The 12,700-nt window shown below is 37.3% G+C and overlaps 1 protein-coding gene across 9 annotated transcripts in view; it reads right to left on the reverse strand.

Moving 5' to 3' along the window:
• Positions 1-1,171: 1,171 nt before the first annotated feature.
• The window catches only part of PPP6R3 (protein phosphatase 6 regulatory subunit 3), a 50,766-nt gene continuing 39,237 nt past the window's right edge, over positions 1,172-12,700 (reverse strand). For 4 of the 9 annotated variants that reach the window (XM_048305719.1, XM_048305720.1, XM_048305722.1 and 1 more), the window contains 7 exons: positions 12,020-12,138; positions 10,529-10,682; positions 9,078-9,184; positions 7,988-8,138; positions 5,068-5,085; positions 4,609-4,731; positions 1,172-2,643 (listed from right to left, as the gene is read on the reverse strand). In XM_048305719.1, coding sequence (XP_048161676.1) covers positions 2,592-2,643; positions 4,609-4,731; positions 5,068-5,085; positions 7,988-8,138; positions 9,078-9,184; positions 10,529-10,682; positions 12,020-12,138 — 724 coding nt within the window. In that variant the 3' untranslated portion in view covers positions 1,172-2,591. The other 5 variants (XM_048305723.1, XM_048305718.1, XR_007204086.1 and 2 more) reach the window with 4 other exon arrangements.

Raw genomic sequence — 12,700 nt, forward strand, 5'->3', positions numbered from 1 at the left:
GGAAGAGGCAATGAGCTACTACAGATATTACTTGTCTAGCCAGTTTTGAAACAGACTGTTGCTTGAGTAAAAATCCTTTACCAGAGAAATCCCGAGGGTTAAATCCACTGCCCACTGACATCAACTGACATAAATATTCCTCAGTTTCAAGTGACTGAGCCTCTAGTCATTTCAAAGAGCACTGTGGAATGTGGCAGTGGACAAGCCTTTCAAGGCATTTTCATCCTTATTGCTGCTAAAAATACTGTAGGAACTCAAACCTGTACAAAGGTATTAGACTTTAGTCCATGCTGCAAAATGCATTAAAATACCTGTTCATAAAGAAGACTCAAATTCCATTGCATGCAAATCAAATCTGATTAAATAGGTTGGGTAACAGCTGTTCAGGATTCTCCCAGTACGTTCAAACATTTGTAAGGCTACATGAGCAGCGTATCAGCAGCAGTGTTGATAGAAGACAGCAAAAGAGGCATGTTTACACACACCCATACACGCCCCTCCCCCCCCACCCCAACCACACCTCCAATGCTTTCAAGTTCAGGATTCCTTGTGCAAGTAATAGAGTGAGTGGGTAAAACACACCCTACACTTCCTCAAAACAGTGGACTGATAGGACAGATCACAAACAGAAGGACAAGGACGTAACTTTGCTGAACTGAAGGCAACAGGGCCCAGACTGAACTTCAACTACTGTGTTCTCCAGTTTTCATGGCTACAGAGCTAGATAAATCAACTTTTCAGCAAGTGACAAATGGCTCCGCTGGAAAGGATTCACGCTCCTTACAAGCATCAAACTTATGCAAACCAGCTTGCTGCTTGCCTGCATTTGGAATTTCTGCTTGACTGCAATTCATGTGTCAAAATGAGCAGTTTTGTTTCCAAAGCTGCTTTTTCAGTAACAGATCAGAAACTGAGGACAGCTGCCAACCTTAAAGCTAACACACAAAATAGTTTTGGTCAAGCTGATCTGAAAGTAATTTTGAACTGAGACAGAAAACTTAGAAACTGACTGGATCCCATCACTTATAATGTATAATAAAAGGGCAACCATAGTTACCAATTCCTATGATATTGTGGTTTTACCCCTTCATTTTCACACAACTGATCAATTTGCAAAAATTTCCACGGACAAGTGCACTGAACGTTGCAGAAAATGCAAAAGAGAAAGCAATAAGGGCAGTGACATACATGTGGGTTTTTTATTTCTGTATGCAATGTAATGTTTAGGCACGTTGCTTGGGACGCCTTCTAGAATAAATCATTGGCCATTGTTTAGAATATCCTTTTGGCTTTAAATACTGGTCAGGAAAACAAATGATGTAAAAAATAAATGAATATAACTATTACAGAAACAAAAATGGTTTTGCGTCTAAAAGTGCAGGAGTATTTTAACCCTTTCACCAGACAATGTGGCAATATACAGTATATTGCTTCTGTTTGTTTGAGAAGGCTGTTGGAATTTTACACTGACATAGAAAATTATAAATTACACAGAATTAGTTTCCATAATCACTATATATATACACAAACCAGCTGTGAAAAAACTGGCTTAGAACATACAAATGAAAGCCTCACACAGATCAGTACAGTGAAATCAACAATTAACATGCTCTGCTGCCAAAATTTGTATTAAAAACACTATTTACTTTTAAAATGCATGTACTGTAATTACATTAGCAGCACGGGCATTTCTTTTACTTGACTTGTCTAAAAGGATTATAGCGTTTTAAATACGCAGATTGTTCTGAAATGTTCCATTGTATAATGCTTGGTATTAAACTAAATCTTGGTGAACTGTTTAGAAGGCAGGTGAACCACTTAAACACAACAAGCCATGTGCACTCCAAATATTCTAGTGTTTCACCTGGAAGGTATTGTTTCAAGCAAACTAGACTTAACAGAACATATGGCTTTACAGTAACATCAATTTGTCAACTAAGCTGTTGCAATAAATACTTAAATCTCTACCAATAGACTTACATTTTTTGATCTGTTTTGAACAATACAGAAAACAATTACCAATTAAAAAACCTGTTGTAAAATGTTGAACACCAAAAAATTCTTATTTAAATCACTTTTGTAAGCTAAAACAACCAAAATAACATTTATAGGGCATTTCAGTTTCAGAAAAAACATGAATTTTCTTTTTCTTTTTTACAAGGTGAAAAATGTAAGAAAACTGCTAAATACTTTGGTCACACTAATCGTCAAATAGTTATGTCTCAAATACATTAGATTTTTGTATTCACTTTTTTATAAAACTATTCTTACAGCCATTTTAACTATAGTAACACTACTGTCATCATTACATGGGTAGCAGGATCTTATTTCACAGGCCCCCATTATTTAGAACAATACAATATAAACATACGCAAAAATTATTGGTATTTCTCAATGTGCAATATTTTTACACTTATGAATTTCTGTACAATGTCTTAAAATCTAGAATATAAATGTTGCTGGTCCTGATTCCTTGCGAAATTAGTGCAGCAGTGACTGGCTTCAACAGGGTCTAGATGATATCCTCAAGAAACACTCAAACACCTGGACATCAGTTCTTTCTCTTCAGCCAAGGTAGTAGACATCACATATCATACAGGGCCATTAACAGCTGCCTCTCCTAAATGGGTGTGTTGATCAGTCCTAAGAGGCCAAAAAAACCAAATGTAAATATACAGGAAAGATTCAAAGCAAATTCAGGTAGGTGCAATAAAAACCAAACCAAAAACCAGCAGCCCCAGATCCTGCATAGCACAACCTGTGAACTGAAGGAAGGAAACGTGCTAAGAACATGCTCATCCCAATTATCTTCTGCAGTCCAGCATTTCTGGAGTCCTTGTTTCCTAATTAAGCGTAGCACTCAATTAACTGAGCACATCACTGAAGAATGCATGATCTTCATTAACTGAGATACTAAGTGATCTCTAGAGATGTGGTATGTCAGAGAATTACTAATAAAGAGCACATTTCTGATACTTATCCAAATCTTATTCTGTGAGGCAAAATGTGATACTGGGAGTATTTAAGGTTGCACTGGAAAGCCAGCAGCTAAGACACAACAGGAAAAACAACAGCATCTTAAAAGACTGCTTTAGTTACTAATCTAATCTACAAACAGCCTTTCACAAACACTTCGAATGTCAGTCCATTGGGATGAAACATTCATGAAATATGGAGGAAAATGGAGAGCAAACCTTCCAGAGTGAAAACAGTAACGGTCTATACATTTCTAGATGGAGTTTAGTATAAACATGGGCTTAATTGCTCTAGACTAGCATGAAGAGATCAAACCAATGCATAAGGACATTAAAAATATGCAAGCAACAGAGACAAAAAAATCTCAACTTCCATTCAGTGCAAGTCCATGGAATACATCTGAAGATTCTCTAAAAGAATGCAAATACTGCTTGAAACTACAGATGAGGAAAGTTACCTGTAACTCCTATTCTCTGATGGTGGACATCACAGAGAAGCCACTCTGGGGTCCGTGCTCTACATGCACATGACCAGCAGGAGCCCCCTAGCTAAGTCTTTGGCTGCTAAGCTCTAAAAACACTTTTTAAAATACATACGTAAACATTAGAGAAAAGACAGACAGCACTAGACAAAGGCAAACATTTTTTAGAGAAACCTGGAAGATAAGAAACAAATGCTGCATGGACAGGAAGTGTGACAGTCTGCACAACCGTCACTCACTTATTAACCAGAAAGAAGTCCATGACATAACAGGGCTCCTAGCAGAGATTATTCCTGCTAGCCACCAGCCAGAGACCAACCTAGGGGACTCCTTCCACTAGTCATACATACATGGAGCCCCAAAAGCACCATTATGTTTATCTAGGTATTTATCCTGTACTTATGAGGATCTACTGTGACAGCCACCTTTAGAGAAAGTCCTGAGATTTGCTGAAGCCAGCAGGATTCAACGAAAGGAGTTCCTTGATATTTCCCACAACTCAGAAGCAATCTAGCGAACTGCTAGCTCTGACAGCCCTCTATTGGTTCAGACAAGCATCTTTACTCAACAGGTAATCACCTAGTATCCAAGGACTTCTTCCCGACAATTTAATGCTTATGAGCATCAAAAAAATATTGTCATCTAGATAAAGACAGAATCTCTAGGAGAGGCTGTGAAAGAGTTTTTGGGTTTCCCACTTTAAGTATTTTCTGATTAGAATCCCCTTCTTGATCAAATTTGAGATTTATGCAGAGAAGAAAGTTAAAAGAAAGGAGCTGATTAAATACTGGCTCATAAACAAGTCTTAAAAACCAGAATCTGTATTTGTGAAACATGCTTACATCTTTTTAGTCTACATACAGTATAATCAGAACATGCAGTAGAGTTCTGTGCATCAATTCACTATTCTAACTTGGTAACATATTGTCACAAAACAGAATGGGGATATTTACAACTCTCTGCAAAAAAAATAGATTTTTGATGACTCAAGAGTCTTAGAATCAACAGAAAACTCAACTTGTAAGAATTTAATAAAATAAACGCAAGCACATTTTTAGATCAAACTAAACTCAATCTCTTTAGATCAAACCTATTACAAAAGCACACAGCCTGCTATTGAGAGAATTGAAAGCATCCTTGAATGCAGTTACCTCTGTTCTGGATTGCTGTTAGTACGCTGAAGACCTGAAGGGACCTCTTCTGCAACCTCTGTATTCTCTTCTACTACATATTTACAAGAAGGATCCTGCGAGGTAGTCAATTTTCCTTCCTCACTTAAAAAACAAAAGAAAACAAAGGCAAAAAGTTATTTAATGTATTTAACTTTTAAATTTATTTATAGGGAATTTCAGGCAACAGAAGAAAACTGAGACAGGTCCATATTTCACATGCAAATGGATTTTAAGTTATGATTGCAACATGAAGATCAAGCACATGGCTCTAGACTTTACAAACACCTAATGATGCGCTGGTGTTTACATCCATTAAAACTTTACTGGATAAAAGGGCAGGAAACACAGTGATTGCAAATAAGATCAGAAAGGAAAAAAGGAATGTATGTGATGCCTGAAGTGATAACAATCACAGTCACAATCCTTTACTATACATACCGATAGGATTTCAACACTCTGAAGCCAGAAGTATGCAAAAATGGAAGAAAGTATAAAAGAAATTCAAGATTCCCTCAGAAACTGGCATTAATAAAGTCTGTCCATGAAACATATCAGCAAAATCATTAACTCATCACTATCTTGCATAATAAACTCCCTAGTAACTCCACAGTGAATACTATGTATGGTTTATGGAGTACAAAGACTGCAGCTACTTCACAAACTTCCTCTTGTAGACAAAATCAAACAAAGTTCAGTGAAAAAGCTGTACACGCACACTATATAAGACAGTACATGTAACCAGGCAGCCTCAAAAGTCATTAGCAAACAAATCTTCTGGTTTGCCTCTAAACCCAAACTTTTCTGCCTCTCTATTCCACCCTCTTCCACCTCAGTCACACCATTATCAGTGCACTAAAATACAAATTTGAGCGTATATACCTGCAAGAGATAGTTATAAAGTAGCTCTGAAGTAGACAAACATCAATCTTATACCTCTGTGGCAACAAATCTATTTATTCAAGAAGTGCCAATCTCCTCTGCTGGTTTTCTTCCTATTCTCACAGTTCTCCTTTCCATGGATCCTTTAAATTTCAATGAATCCTTCTCTTTTCTCCTTCTATCCTGCAGAGCCTGCAAAAATACTGTCTTTTGCATTGCAATCTCTCATCAAGTTTTCCCCATCTAATCTCCCCATCTCATTTGCGTTGATAGTCTTTGCATTCCTTCCAAATAAAATATTTGTCACCGTCACCATCAGAAGTGGTGTCCTTGGTTTATTTATTTTTTTAAAGAGGTAGTCTCTGCTAGCATTCTTCCTTCTTATTCTCCACTCCGAACTAAGTTCAGAAATCACGTTTTTGTCCTTTGTAGCTTTCCACAAATTAACTACTGTGCTTATAAATCCCCTCAATGCTGACTTCGACACCATCAATTTTTCTATTGACAGAAACCTAGATAAAGCTGATGTCTGGAAGCATCCACTTTGAAAGGCAAACAGGTCAGAGTAGGACTTTCTCTCACTACTCTAACTGTCCCTTAATTTAGACCTTTTCCCAACAAGCTGGTTTTAAAAATGCCACTTGAGCATTGACTCATTATGAAGTTGCACATCTCTATCAGAGCAGAACAGTCTCTACATTTAAGACCTCATCTTTGAGCCCCCTTGTATGTTTCTTCAACATTTCCCTTCCAAATCAAGATCCCAGAGTCCCTATGACTAGAAGTTTTCAACATACAATTGGACAGAGTGCCAGGTAATCTCATCTGGGCTCTATTTCCCATAAAAGCTTGGACCAGATAAACTTTCAGTGTCCCTTCTGACTAGGGCAATTTCTATAATATTGCCTTCCTTTGCACCTCTATGTCCTTTTAACTACAGTTCCAGCAGGTAATTCCATGAAGGTAGGCAGGAACTGTCACCAGATTCTGCCTCCTCATGTTAGCTCTTGCACCAGTATGACAAGTCACACAACTTGAAAGTGCATGTGAGCTAAACCAGTAGTTTAAGGAGAAGTTTAAAGACACCATGGATAACTAAATCAAATTTGTAAACATCTAACATCTAAGAGTGAAGACCATGTAAAAGCATTGTGCAAAAGACCGAACAAACTGCAGAGCAGAAACATCATTTGCTAAATCAGCAATGCTCTATGGATGGCTTCATGTCATATCAATCTGCACAGAGTCCCACTTCTCTAAACTGCTTTGGTTCATTCCTCTATCAAAGCCATTTGATTTAGAAGCACTGTGCAGTCACAAATTTTCCCTCCTCTGTGCTGAAAAACCATCAGAAGTTAAGTCACTCAGATAATCAAAAGGATGGAAGCAAGAGTGACAGAAAGCTGTTTGGTTTTCAAGGTCTGTTCATTTTGGATGGCTCAGGAATTATCTCCTACCACTAACAGGATGAAGTCAAACTAATTTAAACAACAGGCAATTAGGTAAGGACTAACACTGGAAAAGTTTCTTATACTGAAATCAGGGTTGTTTTTTTTAAGCAATTTTCAAGACATACTGACAATTTCTTTTCAATATTTAAAGCTAGAATAGGGACAGATACTAGGAAGTTATTCTAAAAGAATGAGAAGAGGGTTGCATGTCAAAATGCTCTAGCAGCATGTTCCAATTTGTAAACATCAGGGTGGAGGCAGGACACACCAGCTTCAAAGAAGGCAAAGTTTTTGCAGGTCAGACTGTTTGCAGCCTTTGTTTCCCTACAAAAATATTTGATACTAAATAAAAAACACATGATCATTAAATCTGAGATCACAATATCTTAGTAGATGGGATGGAGTAGACAACACTGAAATGTGCTTTATTCTCATAAAAGGATCACAATACATATAATATAGAATTTGACCATACTGTAAGACACTTATTCCTGAATCTTTGTATCAGAAAATAGCAAAATTAAGAAGTTGTTCTTCCAGTTATTCTGGAATTCCATGTGCCACCTGTAGTCCAGAATAGATTTAACACCATCATGCATACCACCAACAGTGATCACCCCAAGTGTCTGATGAGCTACGCTCAAGAGCAGTGCCTGGCTGGCCTTCAGCTTGTGTCTTCCATCCTCCTGGATGAGAAGAATGAAATTCCAATCCAACTCTAAGAATTCTGTGCAAAATTTTAAAAGCTTAGTTTTGATGAGCAATGTTAAAAAATCGTACATGAAAAATGCACAATAATGCGCATCAGGGACAGAAGCTGCGTCAAGTCTTCCACTGAAACTAAGGCTTGATAAGGCATGTTACAGTAACTAACTAGAAGAAAAAATTCAAAACAATTACTTTGAAAGGTCTCTAGTTAAAGCCTCAGGAATTATCACTTAAAAAGAACTCTCTGATGACACAGCATTCCATCAACCATTCCATCATTTTATTTACAAGGTGGGAAGACAATAGATAGGCATTCTCACCTTTTGAAAACAGCGGTTTCAGTTTTAGCATCTACAGTTAGGCTCAGTGTCTCCTTCATGCTGCCATTCATGACTGTCTCAGTCACCTTGTCTGCATTTTCCACATCATCCTCTCCATCTGAGCTGGCCTCCATAGCAACACTTCCTGGGGCTACAAGTAGAAATAGAAGCAATTTAGCACATGGCCGGTTATGTTTCTATTTCATGTGCAAGCACATAAGCCAATATAACAAGAACAGTATTTCTGCAGTTTTGCATACTTCTTGAATTCTTCCTTACAGAGAATGCCACCTTTCTGCAAGTGCCACATATAGAGAGAGCATGAGCATTACTTACAGATAGCTTAAGAAAAAGGCGCAGTCTGTAACTTTTTTTCTCATTTTGACTGACAATGGTTACTGCAACAGTTTTGCCTAAACAAGGCCTTAGTAGGATTACAGTGATGAATTATTCTTCTGTACAGTCAAATCCATGACAAGTCTACACAGTACAAATTTGACACTAAGTTTCCACCAAGTACTGACAAACCTCTGGGATGTCCAGTCTGCCTGGACTTCTCACCTGCACTTCTTGCTCTGTCTGGTAATAACAGATACAAAAAAAGCTCATTAAAATACTTTCGTCCTTTTAACCAGTTCATGCATGTAGAACAAACAATTAGTGCGTGCATAGTGAAGGTTGCTTAGAAAGGCATGAGCAGGAAGGAGAAGTTTGAACACATTGAGGCTACTGGCCTATTGCCACATAAGACAAGACAGGAACCTACCATTCTTTATGGGCATCAGCTCAGCTAAATGCTGACACAGGTGAGAGGATTCTCTAACAGAACACACTTTGTTTCTTTGTAATGCTTTGCTGTTCATGATCTGCAGACTTCTTAGAGGCAATAGTAACACTGGCTCTTGTTTTAAATGGGAAACTAACTAAAATAGTTTAGAAATTCTTTGACCAGTCACTTTTCTTACCTGGTAGAACAGCAGCAGAGCCAGAGAAGAGTCTCTGGAAAACTAAAACTAAGGTTCATGGAGATTTTTCTTATGTACAACTCCTACAATCAAGCCATTTGCATTTGTGAATGCAGTTTACTTACTCTCTAGCTGTGTTGTAAGAGTAGTTGCATTTGCACTCAAGGGATCACCTGGATCTGTGTTTGTTTCCATTTCCACAGGAGAATTACTTCTTAAGGAGTCTTTTGAGCTTCAAGTAGAATAAAAGAACTTTAGAAACATTTCTGAATAGCAAAATGAAGTGTTCTTAAAACACCTATAAGGCCTAGAACTATATGAAAGCTATAAGGCCTAGAACTATATGAAAGCTATAAGGCCTAGAACTATACTGAAACTGAATTACAGGAAGTCTGTTTCTGAGAGTCCTGGAAAGACATGTTAAATGGACATTTAGTAATGCAAAATGCACCAGAACAGAGCTGAGGATGTTTGATGGTCATTTTATTTTCACTTGTTTGATTTTGTTACACTACAAGTAGTAGTGGACATGTCCCTGGTAAGTAAGGCCTACAGGTAATCACCAGCTCCTTGCAGTGTTTCCAAATATTTTTAACTAATTTTCTAAATGCATTTTTTGAACTGGATAGCTCTCTGTTGAGACTGCCAATGCAGTCATCAACCACTACAAAAGTGATTTCACTACTTATATACTGTACAGCTACAAGTTTTTCATTCTAAAGGAACTCAGACAACAAGATTTGCCCACTTGAAAAAAGTCTCACCATTCACAGAGTGTCTCTTCTATACAGTAATGTGGCAACTCCAAGTCTTCATTTTCTAGGCCCTTAATCTGATTATCAATTTACCTGCCTCAATCTTGAAACAACACTGTTGTATGTTAGAAAAAATAATACTTTTATATCTGAGCTGTTTTAATGCCCAGACAGAAAGTCAAAAGCCAAATGTATAAAAGCAGTTTTCTAATATGAGAAGGAATCAGTTCTTAACCGCCAGTATTTGGCAACTCAAAATTTACATCTATTTGATTAGGTACATACATGACTTCAGCTGAGTGTAGAGTTCAATCCAAAAAAAACCAGCAATATTTTGGATGTTCTCAAAATAGTGCAGAACTGCTTAACCTAGTTATCACAGCTGCATAACTATACGAAATTAAAAAAAAAAAAAAAAAAAGAAAAAAAAAAAAAAGAAAGAAAATCCTCAACCTATTTGTTTTATAACATCCACAGAATAGCATCCACATCTTCACCCATTTTTGTAACCTTTACATTCAACAGTTCACTGAGTTCAGTCTACACTAAAAAATAAATAATAAAAAAATTACAGCCCAAATTTTGGTCAGAGACCAATATGAAAGGACCCAGATGCTCATAAAAACTCTTAAGAACAATGACACTAGTACCCACCCATCCTGGAAAGGGAGTTCATACAAACACATGCCATTGGAACGCATGGGACTCTTCAGACACTTTACATACAACTTGTATTTCACCAGAACACCAGCAACACAGGCTTGTGTAGAGATGGACACACCAAGAAAACCAAACTCACTGTGAATAACTGACATCCTTACCTCAAAGAGGATGTGAAGTCAGAAAAGGAAGCCCAGCCAGTTTCTTTAGCTGGCACAGGTGCTTCAGTACTCCACACAGCAGAGCCAACAGAATCCAGACTGGTACCATGTGCAGTCTCCATGGGTACATCGAAATTCGCTGACCAGTTAGGTGCTGAAAAACCATCATGAAGTTCATTAGGAACAAATTTCAATAAAGAACATGAGTGCACATATGCCTAACACACTGATTCTCTCTATGTACATTCCATAAAGAGAAGCAAAATTCATAACTAGACTTCAAACACATGCAGAAAAATCCTGTACATCAGGTTAAAAAATAAATGTATTCCCTAGAAGGAAAATTCTGCTAATAAGGCAGAATTTTAGGATCAGTAACTCAGAGTACTCTGCTAAAAAAAATGTATTTTATCTGAAGAACAAAACTAATAAAACATATTAGATCACAAGTACAATCCCACTTTATCCTTTAAATTAACCTCAATATTTGTTACCATTTTTCAACTAATTTCTATAATAATGAAAATCTTAGGAGTTTTCATCCCTTTTTCAATTTCTTCAAATAATTTCTCATGCACTAACACCACTGCTAAGTTTCAGAAAAGTTTAAGGCTTTTTACAACTTAAAATATTTATTGATATTTTAAATTTGGGAGCAACTGTGAATAGCATCTAATTTAGGATAGGTCAATTCAAAATACTTCACCTACCCAAGGGAAACATGTTTTTCATTAACACTTACATACAAAAAAACAGGCTGAAAAGGAAGCTCTGACTAGCAATTAGAAATTCCAACCCAGGCAGATATGGGAGGAGACCCACATGGATCAAAACTTGTTTGACACACAGATGCCAACGACACCAATCTGACAAAAGAAAAGAAAACCCTTAACTTTTCCTTCTATTTTAATTTAATTCCTTACAGTCTAGATAAACACAGGGTTTTTACCTACAGACATCGCCAGTTTAACAAAAGCCAGTTTAGTCTGACTTGAATGTGAAAACTTTTCAACCATCAGTTACGATTCCACGTAAGAGTCTCCTGATGTGCATTTTTCATTGACATTTGAAACCAGAACAATACAAGTTCACTTAGCTTCTGTAGGAAGTCTTTGAAAAGAGCATTGTTAGATGAAAAGCTGGACTGAAAGGCTTCCAGTAAAAATACCATCTTTTGGGTTTGGAGATAAACACATTAGGTTTTTGTAGGCACTCAATATTTATAAATGAGTACATTTAATTCTCCCCTTTCTGATTATTCCTCCTTTTTTAATTCTTGAAGAGTTGAAACACGAATTTTAGAGAAAATAAGCAACCTAAGACACGTAAGGAATTCAAACTTCCCAATACGTACATGCTCTGTGGCAAGTGAGAAAGACTACTTTAAGACAGTTGGAATAAAAGCAGTAAACAAGGAAGCTCCTACAAAATCAGGCTGCTAGAGCTAACCATTTCCTATAACCCAAAGCAGCAGGGAAAAAAGCTACATACGTTCACTTAAGTCTACTTCCATTTTGTCCTCTGTACTGGTGTGGGATTCGAACAAGTCTTGTTTAGTTCCATCCTCTTCTTCAGAATCTGTACTTTCTTCACTGTCTGTACTGCCCGAACTTCAAATACAAAGACAGAGTTTACATTCTGTTTTTAGTATAACACTCTGGGCACAATGAAATAGTGCAGAGTTTCAGGCTAAAGAGAATTACAAAATTATTTCTGACAGATTATCTGAGGTATAATTTTTAGCTCTTAGTATTCCCCTCATTTCTCTCTCAAAAAAACGAAGTTTAAGATTTTTCACTTGAGCATACAGAGAGGCTTTCAGTAGATATCGAGGGAGGCTGCACAGCCCTGAGTTTCAGGGACTAGATGCTCCTTCCACTCAATGCATTTTCCTATGTTCACAGCCACACTGCTACTGTAGAGAAGAGAGCCAAGGTCGAACAGAGGTGTGGAGCTGGGCTGCCTTGTCCAAAGCAAGGACAGCTGGGCCAGTTTAAAAGCAGAGGGAAGGAATACACAGCAGGGAGAAAAACCAAAACCAGCAAGCTATAAAAGCCAAAGTGCATCTTCTGCAAATCATGGCTGGAAAACAAAGCACTAAAGCCACATCTCCACTTATTTCTCCACAGAATGGAAATACCAGTTCTTCTGGACAATCTGTACTAACAGACA

This window comes from Corvus hawaiiensis, chromosome 6 (genome assembly GCF_020740725.1).
Source record: "Corvus hawaiiensis isolate bCorHaw1 chromosome 6, bCorHaw1.pri.cur, whole genome shotgun sequence".
Lineage (NCBI taxonomy): Eukaryota > Metazoa > Chordata > Aves > Passeriformes > Corvidae > Corvus > Corvus hawaiiensis.